The sequence below is a fragment of the Pelodiscus sinensis genome, chromosome 3 (genome assembly GCF_049634645.1).
Source record: "Pelodiscus sinensis isolate JC-2024 chromosome 3, ASM4963464v1, whole genome shotgun sequence".
In the NCBI taxonomy this organism is placed as follows: Eukaryota; Metazoa; Chordata; order Testudines; family Trionychidae; genus Pelodiscus; species Pelodiscus sinensis.
Genome location: NC_134713.1, coordinates 143,952,248 through 143,969,468, shown reverse-complemented (window position 1 = coordinate 143,969,468; position 17,221 = coordinate 143,952,248). Strand labels below are relative to the sequence as shown.

General features: G+C 43.2%; 1 protein-coding gene across 4 annotated transcripts in view; it reads right to left on the bottom strand.

Moving 5' to 3' along the window:
• DAAM2 (dishevelled associated activator of morphogenesis 2) overlaps positions 1 to 17,221 on the bottom strand; it is a 323,838-nt gene that overhangs the window by 165,930 nt on the left and 140,687 nt on the right. For all 4 annotated transcript variants that reach the window (XM_075925085.1, XM_006131756.4, XM_006131755.4 and 1 more), the window contains one exon: positions 3,601 to 3,690. In XM_075925085.1, the coding sequence (XP_075781200.1) occupies positions 3,601 to 3,690 (90 nt within the window). The remainder of the gene's footprint in view (positions 1 to 3,600; positions 3,691 to 17,221) is intronic.

The window sequence follows — 17,221 nt, the reverse complement described above, 5'->3', positions numbered from 1 at the left end:
AAAAAAATCAAGCCACCTCTCCTAAACTGTCCCCCCCCCCCATTTTTTTAGTGACAGGAGTCTGAGGAAATTAATGTAGGTATCAGCTACAAGTCCTTGCCCTTCTAGTCTCTCTCTTCTTTGACTGCAGTTTTAAAACATTCCTGTTTAGTTGAATAAGGAACTTAGCTCTAGAAACTCACATGAGCTAATCTCTCTCAGATGGGATATATACCACTTGCTGCTTGCTCTGGGGGACACTGAAATATCAAACTTTACAACAGCAACATTATTACACATATAATAAGTTACCTATAGTGGTTCCTAAAAATATTTGTTCCACTCTCTGAACCTTCTATGATTGGATTTATGGTAACTAAAGAAATAAAAAACTTTAAAAATTCCATAAAACATTCTTAATTTTTTGCCATAACATATGTGGCATATACAAAATTTATGATGATGCAGTAAGGGAACAGACAACTGAGAGAAGCTTCCAGATAACAGGCCCTGGTCCTCATGGGGGATGTTAATCACCCTGGGTATGTCTACACTACCCTCCTAGTTCGAACTAGGAGGGTAATGTAGGCATACCGCACTTGCAAATGAAGCCCGGGATTTGAATTTCCCGGGCTTCATTTGCATAAGCGGGGAGCCGCCATTTTTAAAACCCCGCTGGTTCGAACCCCGTGCAGCGTGGCTACATGGGGCTCGAACTAGGTAGTTCGGACTAGGCTTCCTATTCCGAACTACCGGTACACCTCGTGGAAGCCTAGTCCGAACTACCTAGTTCGAGCCCCGTGTAGCTGCGCTGCACGGGGTTCGAACCAGCGGGGTTTTAAAAATGGCGGCTCCCCGCTTATACAAATGAAGCCCGGGAAATTCAAATCCCGGGCTTCATTTGCAAGTGCGGTATGCCTACATTACCCCGCTAGTTCGAACTAGCGGGGTAGTGTAGACATACCCCCTGACATCTGTTGGGAGACCAATACAGCAGTACACAGACAACTCAGAAAGCTTTTGGAGAATGTTGGGGACAACTTCTTGGTACAAGTGCTGAAGGATCCGACCAGGGGCCATTCGCAGCTTGACCTTCTGCTCACAAACAGGGAGGAACTAATAGGGGAAGTAGAGGTGGGTGGCAACCTGGGAAGCAGTGATCATGCGATGGTAGATTTCAGGATCCTGACCAAAGGAAGAAAGGAGAGCAGCAAAATACACACCCTGGACTTCAGAAAAGCAAACTTGGACTCCCTCAGAGAACTGATGGGCAAGATTCCCTGCAATGGCTTACATAAAGAGGAAAAGAGTCCAGGAGAGCTGGCAGTATTTTAAAGAAGCCTTATTAAAGGCACAGGAAGAAACCATCCCAATGCGCAGTAAGAAAAGAAAATATGGTAGGCGATCAGATTGGCTTAACAGTGAAATCCTTGGTGAGCTTCAACACAGGAACTTGCAAGAAGTAGAAACTTGGACAGATGACTAGGGAGGAGTATAAATATATTGCTTGAGAATGCAGGGGAGTGATCAGGAAGGCAAAAGTGCAATTGGAATTGCAGCTAGCAAGGAATGTGAAGGGTAACAAGAAAGGTTTCTAAAGGCATGTTAGCAATAAGAGGGTGATCTGAGAGGGTGTGGGGCCCTTACTGGATGAGGGAGATAACCTAGTGACAGATGATGTGGGAAAAGCTGTGGTACTCAATTCTTTTTTTGCCTCTGTCTTCTCAGACAAGGTCAGTTCCCAGACTACTGCACTAGACAATGCAGTATGGGAGGGAAGAGGGCAGCCCTCAGTGGAGAAAGAACAGATTAAGAACAATTTAAAAAAGCTAGACATACACAAATCCATGGGTCTGGATTTAATACATTCAAGGGTACTGAGGGAGTTGGCAAATGTCATTGCAGAGCCTTTGCCATTATTTTTAAAAACTCATGGAGACTGGGAGAGATCCCGGATGATTGGAAAAAGGCAAATGTAGTGCCCATCTTTAAAAAAGGGAAGAAGGACAGTCCAGGGAACTGCAGACCAGTCAGCCTTACCTCAGTCCTCCAAAAAATCATGGAGGAGAGCCTCAAGGAATCCATTTTGAAACACTTGGAAGAGGGGAAAATGATCGGGAATAGTCAACATGGATTCATGGAAGGCAAGCCGTGCCTGACCAATCTGATTAGCTTCTATGATGAGGTAACTGGCTCTGTGGAGATGGGAAAGTCAGTGGACGTGATATACCTTGACTTTAGCAAAGCTTTAGATACGGCCTCCCACAATATTCTTGCCAGCAAGTTAAGAAAGTATGGATTGTATAAATGGACTATAAGATGGATAGAAAGCTTACTAGATTGTTGGGCCCAATGGGTAGTGATCAACAGCACAATGTCAGGTTGGCAGTCGGTTTCTAGCAAAGTGCCCGAAGGATTGGTTCTAGGACTGGTTTTGTTCAATATCTTTATTAATGACTTGGATGAGGGGATGGATTGCACCCTCAGCAAGTTTGCAGATGACACTAAACTATGGGGAGAGGTAGATACACTGGAGGGCACGGATAGGGTCCAGAGTGACCTAGACAGATTAGAGAATTGGGCTACAAGAAACCTGATGAGGTTCAACAAGGACAAGTGTAGAGTCCTGCACTTGGGACGGAATAATCCCAAGCATTGTTACAGGCTGGGGACCAACTGGCTAAGTAGCAGTTCTGCAGAAAAGGACCCGGGGATTACAGTGGATGAGAAGCTGGATATGAGTCAACAGTGTGCCCTTGTAGCCAAGAAGGCTAATGGCATATTAGGTTGCATTAGGAGGAGCATTGCCAGCAGATCCAGAGAAGTGATTATTCCCCTTTATTTGGCTCTTGTGAGGCCACATCTGGAGTATTGGTGTCCAGTTCTGCTCCGCCCTCCTCCGCCCCACTATAGAAAGGATGTGGACGCATTGGAGAGGGTCCAGCGGAGGGTGACCAAAATGAATAGGGGGCTGGAGCACATGACCTACGAGGAGAGGCTGAGGGATTTGGGTTTGTTTAGTCTGCAGAAGAGAAGAGTGGTGTGGGGGGGGGGGGGGGGGGATTAGATAGCAGCCTTCAATTTCCCTAAGGGAGGTTCCAAAGAGGATGGAGAGAGGCTGTTCTCAGTAGTGACGGATGGCAGAACAAGGAGCAATGGGCTCAAGTTACAGTGGGAGAGGTCCAGGTTGGATATTAGGAAAAACTATTTCCCTAGGAGGGTGGTGAAGCACTGGGATGGGTTACCTAGGGAGGTGATGGAATTGCCATCCCTAGAGGTTTTTATTTCTTGGCTTGATAAAGCCCTGGCTGGGTTGATTTAGTTGGGATTGGTCCTGCTTTGGGAGGAGGCTGGACTTGATGACCTCCTGAGGTCTCTTCCAGCTCTATGATGCTAAGGCATAAAAGCATTAACTTGTTCTCTATGCCCTTCATAAATCACTTGTGCTTTCACTACTCATAAGAAAGTTGTCCCAATATCACGTCAATAAAGCCTTTCCACCACACCACTATCTATTCTGTATAGATTTAGATGGGTAAACACTATACATGCACGCACATACATAATTACACGCAGATACAGTTTATTATGTATCTACTTTAAAAAATCAAAAGGCAGTACCTTCTTTTTGCTGCAGTATATCTGCCATTTCTTCTCTGGCGGGAGTGCAAACATAGCCTCTCTGTTCTTATCCGTGAGATCCAGTTCATCCTGGGATTATAAATGCAACACAGTCAGTTACATGGATACCTGCTGCTACTGTGAGAAGAACATGGATTAAGCATATTCACACACACCTCCGCCCCGCCCCACTCCACCCCAGGTAAAGAGGCAGAGTGTCTCCCTGTAACAATGGACCTTTAACATTTGTACTGAGTGCGTCCCTTTCACTCCCGGCCTATGGTCACATATTCTGCCAAAGGTACCCCCAGTCAGAGCAGATGACAAGCAAGCACAGTGTCTGACTCCTCTTGTGAATTATCGTTACACCTGTGCTCACTTGGCTAAGAGCAATCACTGTTTGATGAATAAGTGATATGTCCTAATATAAAGGTGATATGTCAAGAAAGAGTTGAAGTGAAAAAAAGCCTGTTGTTCTGGCTAAAATAATCAGACCCTAACCTTTCTCGGAGATGTACAGAGAGTCAATATACTGTTTTCCAAGCCCAAAATACCAACTTGTTTCCTGCCCAGCCCTATCCTAGCCTTGCCAAAACACTTCAACACTGACCTGCACCAACCTCTAATAGCACCCTAACTCCCACCCCACACTACCAATGGCATGAAAGGATCCATTTCCACTTCCTTATATCATCCACTTCCCAGTAAAAGATGGAAGTAACACCTCATGTTTGGGGGAAAAAATCAACATATTCCAAAGAGACAAAAATCACCCTTGGTGTAAGTGGGCAAATACCTTTGCCTGTGGATGAGAGCAGCAAGCATGGCACAGTATTTCTGAGAGAGGAAGGGTTACCTTGCTATTAGGAAACTATATTGGATTCAGGAGATCTGAGTTCAACTCCCAGTTCTCCCACAGGTTTCCAGTGGGATTCTGGACATGGCACATGACGGCTCTGTGCCTCGGTTCCTCTTCTGCAAGGGGATGATAATATGCCATCTAAATAGCATGGGAAAGGGGGAAAACTGTTCAGGGTGGGATCTGTTTTTCACTGTGTATGTTAAACACTTTGCAAAATGGGGCTCCACTGTCAGGTGAAGTTTGTAGGTTCTGGTGGGATATAAATATTATTCTCAAGAGGACACATCAACATGTTTTGCTCTGTTTGGTCCTCTGTGCTGACCATGCAAAGACAAGCGGCAGAGGGGTGTGCTTGAAAAAGAGCAAGAGCACGCACGTGTGGTATAAAAACCATGCAGTCTGATCTTAAAGTTTCAAACAATGCTTCAGAAAGTTTTTTTTTTTAAATCTACCTACCTATTGCTACATCTATTTGAAGGAGAAAGCATTCAGGGGTACTATAATAAGATGACATTGTGAGGGCTAACAGAACTGTAAATGCAGCACCCAGCTAGGCCTGCCTATTGCAGGGACAATACCTCTAACTCAGCCCCACAATGGATCATTTGGAAAGCCTTCAGGGCTGGGAAACTTGTGAAAACAGTGAGCTAAATTGCATACTGAGCCTGGTAGCGGCTGCTGACAGATTTAAAGGTCAACAGAGACTTAAGCAGCAGAAAGGTACAAAAGAAACGCAAACAGTAACAAGGCTAGGTCATTGCCAGCAGCAAAAGGTAGAAGAAGCTGAAGGATTTCTTCAAAAATGTTTAAAGAAAAAAATGTTAGTTGTGCATGAAGAACGCAAACCATGTGGAAATGTTTAGGGTAAGTTTCCAACCAAGGGGGCAGCGAAACAAGACAAGGAATTCTGTAAGTTCCAACCAGAACACTATTCTTTTGGGGGAGAGGGACAGAAAAAACTACATGAAAGTTTGTAAGACAAGCAAAGGAATGCTGTTAGAGGTCAAGCGTGTGGGAACAGTGGGAGGATTAGGGAGCAAATCGGAGTTTCCAGGTTTGGAAGAAGAGCTGCTAGGGCTGCAATGAAGTGAGCCAGCCAGTCTCAGCTAAGTACTTAAAAACTCATCATTGCTCTTTTTATTTAAATGACAAATGAGTTTATCATTTGTTTTAAAAATAGCATCTAACCAGCTCTCCTCACCCACACAGCTCTATCAGGAGTAACAACAGGCAAGAAACTGCAGGCAAATAAGATAAACAGCAGGAGTTCTATTACAAAGCTTAATTCATGTACAAGAGAAAGTTGAGACACAGCCAGTTCTGTGTGGTTTTCACAGAAGCTCCCACGTACCATACTGAATGACAGCACACTCAATCAATAACAGATAAGACAAACATGACATGGGAACATCAATGAGCATACCCTGCAGGCAAGATGCTTTAACCTAGCCACTTCCAAAAAGTTGCTGAACCCTTTTTATGGGTGTGTCTCTGAATCTATAATTCATAGATTATAAGGCCTCAGAGGACCATTGAGACAAACTAGTCTGACCTCCTGACCAAGGTGCATGCTGTTGTCTTTGCCCCACCTAGCATACTGCCATTTAAATTATGAATTTTGCATCCTGATAGCATGAGCAGCCTCACAGAACAGATAGACAATAGTCTGATAGAAGAGGCAACAGCAAAAAAGCTTGCCATACCTAGGGTTGCTAGATGGTTTCAACAAAAATACTGGACACACTTGACATTACATCACAATCTACATTACATCTTATTTAGAAAATACCGGACATTTATATTTTCTCAATTTGTTTCCCGAACAGAAAGCTCAAATACTAAACTGTCCGATTCAAAACCGGACACCTGGTAACCCTAGCCATACCCTAACATAACTCCATAACCTAACAAAGTGATCAGACTGAACAAACAGTAAGGCATTGCCCTACCCGTCATCTTTATGTTTTAGGGCATAACTGGCTCACTAACCAAGAAGCATGAAGGAACCTAGTTTCATGGAACAGCATTTACGTGGTCACAGGTGGGCTACTCCTTCCCTCTTCTGAAACAAGCACCAAGGTCAGAAGGCCAAACCCTGGACTCCAGTTCACAGACTAAATGGCAAGGTTGCCAGTGAGGCCACTTCCAGAGTGGATGAGGAAAACCTCCCCTATGGGATGCAGAGCAGCAGCAAAGCCACTCCCTAACCATCAGTGCAGTCATTCTTCTGGCAGCTGTGCTCTCCTTCAGTGAGGGAGGAAAGCCAGTGAAACGCCATAGTCATGGATATATCAGCCTTATTTTTCTTCCTCCCCTTGCCCCAACACCCAAAAGCCCCTCATGCTGAGGTATCAGTTGTCCTGTAAAGGTTCTCCAGATCTTGCCCTTCTCTACCCCTTTGTGCAGTGGCAGGGTGAAGCACCTCTAGAACTGCAGAGGAAAGGGCAGACACTGGAGCACATCGACCATTTGCCTGCTCCAATATGGAATTCTCATGGAAGGCATCTTATGAATCCCACTGCCTAGAAGACTGGTTGTAACAAGCACCTCAGGCTCTGAAGAGCTTTTGGAAGGCTATATCTGATGTGTGCATGAACACGTCACGCTGGCCTGTTTTCAGAGTGAGACTAGTCATCAAGTCAGGGACTCGGTGACTAGATGGCTGGAGGGAGAGTGCACTAACTGTGGCTGCCCACTGAAGGAAAAGAGACCAAGAAGAGAAGGCAAGAGAATATGGTCACTCAGAAGAGGAAAACAAAAGAGGAGGAGGTAGGAGAGTATAAAAGTTGCAAGGACCTTGAGCAATGTCATCTAGAACACCAACAGAGCCAGTTGAGGGAGCATGTGGAGGAAGCTGAGAAATTCTGTTGGGATTAAGAAGAAAAAAAATCCCTCTCTCTCTGTTGTGGTGATTTCCCTACAGAAATGTAGTAGCTCTTCTTCCATGTTTTGAATGGAGGGCTCAGTTCCAGAGACTAATGCCAACAGGCTCCAGTACAACACAGCTCAGCTGCCTGGCTCTCAAAAGCACTTCAAGCTGCAGGTGCTCCAGTGAAATAGAGATTAAAGACATTTGCCAGGGCAGCCTCAGGGAGATGTAAAAAACCCCTCCAGTTATTATTCCTTACATTGCACTCTGTTTTCCATTTCCTTTTTTATTTTACTTACTGAGGATGGGATACTTTCAGTTAATTTCCCTTTTATGTGGGCACTTTTTACAGACAAAGACTGAATTTTGATGATACAACATTAAAACCTATTGGAGTTGGTTTTGAGGTTCAAGCATTTCTAGTCCATTTCTGTGTGCCAAAGGGAAAAATGGTGTGCATTCAAAATGGCTGAAACTCTGGAAAACAAGAGAGGGAAGAGGTGGAATGGACAGAGAACAGAAAACAGTTTTTGTGGTATTAAAAACATAATTACGTCCCATGTTTTGGGGAACATGAAACCTGGATCTTTTGTTCAGCAGCCATTTTTTTTATGATAATAATGTTCCAAGTCCAGCAGAAGCGGAACAAAAGGGAATTTCTCACAAAAAGCCAAACTAAAACCAGCACCCCCCTGGAAAAAGTGTTGCATTAAATTAACACAGGGAAAATAATGTGGAAGAAAATTAAAGTGCCCCATGGTTATCTTGAAGAATCTACATATTAAAGACTGTGTGTAGCGTTAATTTCACTGATCTCTAAATGAATCCATGATTGGGCAGCGTCACTGGGCCCGTCTCAGCTTTTTAGAACAGGAGGAATAATTCATGTCATTGGAACAGTAGGGATTAGGTGGGTAGAACTGTATATACACTACAGAACGGCGATCCTAATAAACTCTTGTGAGGTGTGCTGGGACAGTCTAACTATGCTGTGTGCGGAATCCCGTCACAGCAGTAGGGCTCTTCTTTGACAAAGTTCTTTGTTACCTACATGGACTTTTCTGATTACTCTTCTGAATGTTCCTGGGAAGAACGTGGACGTGGTGTATATGGACTGGCATTGAAGAGAATTACCAAAACGTACTCCTGCATCCTTCCCCACTATTGTAACTCATCTGGAATTTGGCTTAATGTACATTGACTCCACCTACACAATTCTCGTAGCTGGAGTTGTGCATCTTAAGTCAAATTTCTGGGGTAGTGTAGACCTGGCCTCAGTACAGTCACTTAGGTGGTGGAGGTGGAGTGAGCAATACTGAAATGCAGTCCAAGCCAAACCAGATAAAAAGCCCCAGTGTCTTTAAGATTGGAGAGAGAAATGACGGAGGGGCTGATCATAGAGTGATCCTTTCCAATGCAGGATCCAACCCAGCCTAGCTGTTACGGTGTTAACAAATGAACCGAGTGAGACCACATTGCTAACATGTTATTTATATTGCCTGACAGCTACATTTTGGCATTAGTAACAGTGCCAGGAACCATTTATTTTTTCAGTCCCCATTCTATGTGCCAGCCCCATCTTGGCAAGCTACAAATGGGTTACACTGATGGCTTTCACATTCTGTCTGCACTTTTCCCTGCTGAGAAGAAAGAGGAACAGAAACCCCTTCAAAGGTTCACAGTCAGCAGTCCTATAAGCCACTTCAAAGCCACCCAAGAGGGGATGGATAAAATAATCCCTTTTCAGATCTCAATCATGCCACATAGAGATATGAAATCACAGTACTCAGAAATAGGGAAGAATTATTTATTCGATTATTTTGTCCATCTCCAAGGGGCAGTATAGTACTGTTCCTCTGCACTGTAATTTTCCAGTGTTCTCTCCAATCTAGTTTGTCACACTATCTACATATTTTGTTAGTCTTTAAAGTGCTACCAGACTATTTGTTGTTTTTAAACAAGTCACAGTATGCTGGAGAAATCCATGTTTGGAACATAAGGAGTCTGGCAGGATGTGTTGAAAACCGACAACTGAGTTTTCACTGAGAGAGATTAAGTCAACTCCACAAACTGGCTGGAGTCGTCAGCTCAACATAATGTGTGAGAAATTCCATTCACCAAGCTCCACAGCAGGGAAAGAGAGAGACTGCGTTGGATATTCATACTAAGCAGGAACACACTACTGTCACTAGATAGGTGTGGCTCATTATTTTCCCAGTGCAAATCAGAAGTAACTTCATTTAGGTCAATGGTGTTACACTTGTGTGAAATTGGTGTACATGAAAGAAGAATCTGGGCCTGAGTATCTTTCCTCTTCCCTGCCACCTTAGCAGCTGGCTGTCCGTTCCCAAAGTTCAGGACTAGAGCAAAGATGTCACCTGTAAAGGAGAAAGCAGTTCACCACTAAAGAGAAATCTCAGCAGTTCCCCCGAACTCCTGCTGCTTTCTCGCTCCTTCATTAAGCACTGGCTAATCTCTTGTTTAGTTCCTGGAGAAAAGTTGGGGCCCACACAGATCCTAGTCTCAAAGCAGTATCATTCCACATACTATTAAAAAGGTCGATCCCAACAGGCTGCAGGGGTCCTCCCGCCCTGGCAGAGACTTAAACACTTGCCCTTGCGGCTCTTTGCTTCTCCCTCCACGCAGGAGGAGCAAGCACAAGAAAGCTGGTAACCAACTGCACTGCTACTGAGGTGTGTGCATGCACACGCACACAGTACCAGTCAAAGGGCTGAGTGTGTACACGCACACACAGAAATAGTACCTGCATGACTGTCTCTCTCTCTCCCAACATTTGTATGTTGCTCACCATCTTTGGTTGTAAGCACTTTGGGTCCAAGCCTCATGTTTATCTCTATGTTTGGACTTTACCATCACATGAGAGACCGGTCACTTGTCTGTGATTAGAGTCACTGGGTGTTACTATTAACATTGAACATCATCAAGATGTGCTGTTTCAGCACAAGTGACCCTTCCCCACCCTCCATTCCCCTTCCCCTTCCTCCCCTCATTTCCCTTCCCCCTCTCCCTCCCTGCCCATTGTTTGTTTTTCATGTCAGAGCCCTTTAGATGAAACTCTGCATGGGAAGCTAGGTGTAGGAGAAAGGTTATCAGGAAACAGCCCTTTCAACTGTTACATTTCCAGCATCCCCGCCCTAGTATCCCCAGACCCCTGAAGTCTCTGTTCTTCTGTTTAATACTAATGAGTTCAGAGGAGATTCCTGTACTAGAGCAATTCACGGCTCCATTTGTGCCAAAGCATACAGACACACACCTCTTTGATCACTTCCTGCTCAAAACACAGCTCTGCTGGCTCACCCCACAAAACATGGGCCAGAAAGGCACAGCAGCAGAATCACTGCTGCCAGATCTCCATGCCAAAGGCAGGCTGGGTTTCCAGGGGTGGGGAGTACTGCCCTCTCCTTCCCCCTCAGCTCTATCCCCTTGTGTGCATCCTATTGACCATATGCCTTTGCTGAGGAAAACAAATACAAGACAAAGCCTTGGCTGACCTTTAATTCTCTGGGACAACATTATGTAAAAGGGCAGGAGAAACAGAGGACTAATAAGATTTCCAGAGAGTGAAATTAATAAATTGTCAATGTGCACTATCGGATCTCAGACTAAAAACTTTGCTCTCACACAGATGGAACCCAAAGGAATTCTAATCCAATGGGGAATTAGAGGAGTTATTCCAAATTTATACAGGCATAAGTGAAATCAGAAATTGGCTCCAATTCTACTCAGCTACTCCAAATTTGCAACAGTAACTAACCGCAGAATCTGGCCCTAATTCTTTTAAATTTAGTATAGTTACACTTGGTTGACAATGGCACAAATAGGAACACAATCCTCCCCTAACTCAAATGAGGTCAGTGATCTTTCGATTTTTTACCAATGCAACAGAATATTCCCCACAGACTTCCAGGATAGAAGAAACCTATTAAATAACATTTAATATTTTACAGTCTATTCCCTGAATCAGGCTACGCCTAGACTACAGGCTTCTTTTGGAAGAAGCTTTTTTCGGAAGAGATCTTCTGAAAAAAGCTTCTTCCGAAAGAGAACATCCACACTGCAAAAGTGCATCAAAAAGCGATCTGCTTTTTTGAAAGAGAGCGTCCAGACTGATTGGGTGCTCTCTCACATGCAAGCTTTGATTGCTATGGATGGAATGGCCACCGGGGCACCTGTGCTTTTTCCTCTTTCCTCTTCTTCCAAAAGATCACCCTCTTCCCAGTCCACACACATCTTTTTGCAAAAGGGTTCTTTTGCAAAAATACTCCTTCCTCATAGACTCAGAGAGTTTAAGGTCAGAAGGGACCATTATGATCATCTAGTCTGACCCCCTGCACAGTGCAGGCCACAGAATCTCACCCACCCCTCCTAGAATAATCCTCTCACCTATATCTCAGATATTGAAGCCCCCAAATAGTCTGAAGACCCTAAGTTGCAGAGAATCCTTCGGCTGTGATCTGTACCCCATGCTACAGAGGAAGGTGAAAAACCTCCAGGGCCTCTGCCAATCTATCCTGGAGGAAAATTCCTTCCCGACCCAAAATACGGCGATCAGCTAAACCCTGAGCATGTGGGCAAGTCTCACCAGCCAGACATCCAGAAAGTTCTCTATAGTAACTCCTATCATCCCTCCATTCACCTATTTACCACTGAATGGTCAATTAGTTACCAAGATCATGTTATCTCATCAAACCATCCCCTTCATAAACCCATCTAGTTTAATCTTGAAGCCAGATAGATCTTTTGCCCCCACTACTTCCCTTGGAAGGCCGTTCCAGAACCTCACTCCTCTAACGGTTAGAAACCTTCATCTAATCTCAAGTCTAAACTTTCTATTAGCCAGCTTATATCCATTTGTTCTTGTGTCCACATTGGTATTAAGCTTAAATAATTCCTCTTCTTCCCTGGTATTTATCCCTCTAATATATTTAAAGAGTGCAATCATGTCCCCCCTCAGCCTTCTTTTGGTTAAGGTAAACAAGCCAAACTCCTTGAGTCTCCTTTCATAAGACAGGTTTTCCATTCCTCAGATCATCCTAGTGGCCCTTCTTTGTACCTGTTCTAGTTTGAATTCATCCTTCTTAAACATGGGAAACCAGAACTGCGCACAGTATTCCAAATGGGGTCTCACCAATGCCTTGTATAACGGCACTAACACCTCCTTATCCCTACTGGAAATACCTTGCCTAATACATCCCAAGACCGTATTAGCCTTTTTCATGGCTATGTCACTGTGGCGGCTCATAGTCATCCTATAATCAACCAGGACTCCGAGGTCCTTCTCCTCCTCCATTACTTCCAACTGATGTATTAGTTTAGCTTATAACTAAAATTCTTGTTATTAATCCCTAAATGCATAACCTTACACTTCTCACTATTAAATTTCATCCTATTGCTATCACTCCAATTTACAAGATCATCCAGATCTTCCTGTATGATATCCCGATCCTTTTCTGAATTGGCAATAGCTCCCAACTTTGTAATAGAAATGTAACCGTGTTACTGTGGTGTAGCTGAAGCAAAATACAGGACTATGTAACACTTGAAAGACTAACAAGATGGTTTATTAGATGATGAGCTTTCGTGGGCCAGATCTGAGGAAGTGGGTCTGGCCCACGAAAGCTCATCATCTAATAAACCATCTTGTTAGTCTTTAAAGAGCTACATAGTCCTGTATTTTGTCCCAACTTTGTGTCATCTGCAAATTTTATCAGGACACTTCCACTTTTGGTGCCAAGGTCAGTGATAAAAAGATTAAATAAAATTGGCCCCAAAACTGATCCCTGAGGAACTCCGCTAGTAACCTTCCTCCAACCTGACAGTTCACCTTTCAGTATGACCCGCTGTAGTCTCCCCTTTAACCAGTTGCTTATCCACCTCTCAACTTTCATATTAATCCCTATCTTTTCCAATTTAACCAATAATTCACCATGTGGTACTGTATCAAATGCCTTACTAAAAAGTCGAGGTAGATTAGATCCACTGCATTTCCTTTATCTAAAAAATCTGTTTCTTTCTCAAAAAAGGAGATCAGGTTGGTTTGGCACGATCTACCTTTTGTAAAACCATGTTGTAATTTGTCCCAATTGTCATTAGCCTCAATGTCCCTAACTACTTTCTCCTTCAAAATTTTTTCCAAGATCGTGCATACTACAGATGTCAAACTAACAGGCCTATAGTTACCCGGGTTGCTTTTTTCCCCTTTCTTAAAAATAGGAACTATATTAGCAATTCTCCAGTCAAATGGTACAACCCCTGAGTTTAGAGATTTATTAAAAATGTTTGCTAATGGACTTGCAATTTCATGTGCCAGTTCCTTTAATAATCTTCATCCAAGAATATCTGGGGCCCCTGATTTACTCCCATTAAGCGGTTCAAGCTTGGCTTTTACCTCGGATATGGTAATATCTACCTCCATATCCTTAGTCCCATTTGTTACATTACCATTATCCCTAAGCTCTTCATTAGCCTCATTAAAGACTGAAGCAAAGTATTTGTTTAGATATTGGGCCATTCCTAGATTATCCTTAACCTCCACTCCATCCTTAGTAATTAGCGGTCCTACTTCTTCTTTTTTTGTTTTTTTCCTATTTATATGACTATAAAACCTTTTACTATTGGTTTTAATTCCCTTTGCAAGGTCCAGCTCTACCTGACTTTTAGCCTCTCTCACTTTGTCCCTACATGCTCTAACCTCAATAAGGTAGTTTTCTTTATTGATCCCTCCCGTCTTCCACTCCTTATATGCTTTCTGCTTTTTCTTAATCACCTCTCTGAGATGCTTGCTCATCCAGCTTGGTCTAACACACCTGCCTATAATTTTTCCCCTTTTCTTGGGATACAGGCTTCTGACAGCTTCTGCAACTTTAACTTAAAATAATCCCATAAATTCTTTAGTCCAATCCACTTCCCTAAATAATTTCCTTAATTTATTAAAGTTAGCCCTTTTGAAATAAAAAACCCTAGTCTCAGATTTATTTTTGTTTATCTTTCCATTTAATTTGAACCGAATTAGCTCATGATCACTCGAGCCAAGGTTGTCTCCTACAAACATTTCATCTATGAGGTCCTCGCTACTCACCAAAACCAAATATAAAATAGCATCCCCCCTTGTTGGTTCAACAACTACTTGATGAAGGAAATCATCAGCTATCACCTCTAGGAAAATCTGAGCCCTATTATTATTACTAGCACTTGTTCTCCAGTCTATATCTGGAAAGTTGAAATCTCCCATGATTACACAGTTTCCATGAGTATATACTTCATTAAAAACATTAAAGAGTTCTCTATCCACATCCAAATTGGACCCTGGTGGTCTATAACACACCCCAAGCACTATCCCAGGGGAGAATCTGATAGTTTTCTTCCCCAATGTGATTTTTGCCCAAACAGATTCTGTCTTCTCCATTCCATCACTTTTTATTTCTTTACAATCTACCTCATCTTTGATATACAATGCGACTCCACCATCTATACCCTTATCTCTGTCTTTCCTAAACAGCACATACCCTTCAATACCTGTACTCCAGTCATGCCTAGTATTCCACCATGTTTCTGTTATTCCTATAATATCTGGTTTCACTTCCTGGACCAATAGCTCTAGGTCCTCCATTTTGTTACCTAGGCTCCTCGCATTGGTGTACAAACATCTTAATTTCTGCTGTTTGGCCTCACTCACATTCTTTCCCCAATTTGGCACAGATGTTATACCTCCAATATGACCTATTAGACTAGTATCCACCCCACCCTTCCTCATGTACATTCTCCTACCCCCAGCTATATCCTTTCTTACTTCGTTTTCCTCCCTCTCAGTGTTAAAATCTGGCATAGAGATTACCTGGGCATCTCCCAACCGTCTCCCCCAAATTCCTAGTTTAAAGCTCTCAATCAGTTGAGCCAGCCTCCATCCTAGAAGTCTATTTCCCTCCTACTTAGGTGAAGTCCATCCCGAGAGAACAGTCCTCTGTCCATAAATGCCTCCCAGTGACCATACATCCCAAAGCCCTCCTTATAGCACCACTGCCTAAGTCATCTATTGATCATCGTAATCCTGTCACATCTTAGTTGCCCTTCTCTAGGAACAGGCAGAATCCCACTAAAGATTACCTGAGCCTCAATTTCCTTGAGCGTCCTCACCAGCCTAGCATAGTCTCCCTTAATTTGTTCTAGTGAGAATCTAGCCGTATCATTTGTTCTTACATGAAGGATGATCAATGGATTCCTTCCTGCTCCCTTAATAATCCTCTTCAACCTCAGTTCCACATCCCATATCTTAGCACCTGGCAGACAGCACACCCTTCTATTCTCTGGATCAGCTCTGATTACTGGCCTATCTATTCTTCTCATTAAGGAGTCTCCAATCACGTAGACCTGCCTTTTCCTAGTGACAGTGCGATTCTCTGGTCTATCTCTTGCTTCCTCTGGCTGCAAGTCCTTGCCATTCCTGTTTTCCCTTGAAGCAAAATGCAGGACAATGTAGCACTTTAAAGACTAACAAGATGGTTTATTAGATGATGAGCTTTCGTGGGCCAGACCCACTTCCTCAGATCAAATAGTGGAAGAAAGTAGTCACAACCATATATACCAAAGGATACAATTAAAAAAAATGAACAAATATGAAAAGGACAGATCACATTGCAGAACAGAAGGGGGATGCGGGGGGGTGGGAAGGGGGAGGAAGGAAGGTAAGTGTCTGTGAATTGCTGATATTAAAGGTAGGGAGAGTGGGATGTTTGTGAGTTAATGGTATTACAGGTGATAATTGGGGAAACTGTCTTGGTAATGGGTGAGAAAGTTCAAAGTCTTGTTAAGTCCTTGGTGATAATCACCAAGGACTTAACAAGACTTTGAACTTTCTCACCCATTACCAAGACAGTTTCCCCAATTATCACCTGTAATACCATTAACTCACAAACATCCCACTCTCCCTACCTTTAATATCAGCAATTCACAGACACTTACCTTCCTTCCTCCCCCTTCCCACCCCCCCGCATCCCCCTTCTGTTCTGCAATGTGATCTGTCCTTTTCATATTTGTTCATTTTTTTTAATTGTATCCTTTGGTATATATGGTTGTGACTACTTTCTTCCACTATTTGATCTGAGGAAGTGGGTCTGGCCCACGAAAGCTCATCATCTAATAAACCATCTTGTTAGTCTTTAAAGTGCTACATTGTCCTGCATTTTGCTTCAACTACCCCAGACTAACACGGCTACATTTCTATCACTGTTTTCCCTTGTAATCCTCTTTAACCCATCCTGTATCTGCCTAATGCTCATTATTGGTGTTGTCTCCATTAACTCTTCCCCTTTATCTATGGGACTAGCCACTCTTCTCTTCTTCCTTACCCTTCCATCTTCATTATCTACCTGCTATACCCCTTCTTCATTCTCCAGCTCCACATACCTGTTCTTGAGCTGTATTTTTCCTTCACTGACCCATCTTTTCCTCTGCCTCATAGAATGAGGATTACCAGTGCCAGAAAAAACCCTCCGTTCTTTCAATTTTCTTGCAGAAGAACGCAATTGCAGTGTGGACGTTCCTGAAGTTGTCGGAAAAAAATTAGTTTTTCCGACAAAACTCTGTAGTGTAGATATACCCTCAGTAAAAATCCATTATACTTCCTAGCAATTGGTTCAAAGTAGTTTTAATTCTCCCATGCCATGATACATCCTCCATACACCCCACCCACAGTGGGAAACTATTCCATAGGTAAGTACATTCCTTGCCTAACAAAAAATGATGCATATTGTCTGAAGAGAAAAAGTGCATTTGAATCACCTATGCAAACACTATGGAGAAGTTGTGATGGTTGTGTGCACTTAGCCACTCATACTCTTGTGTACCTCACTGATCAAAACTTCTGATGGCAC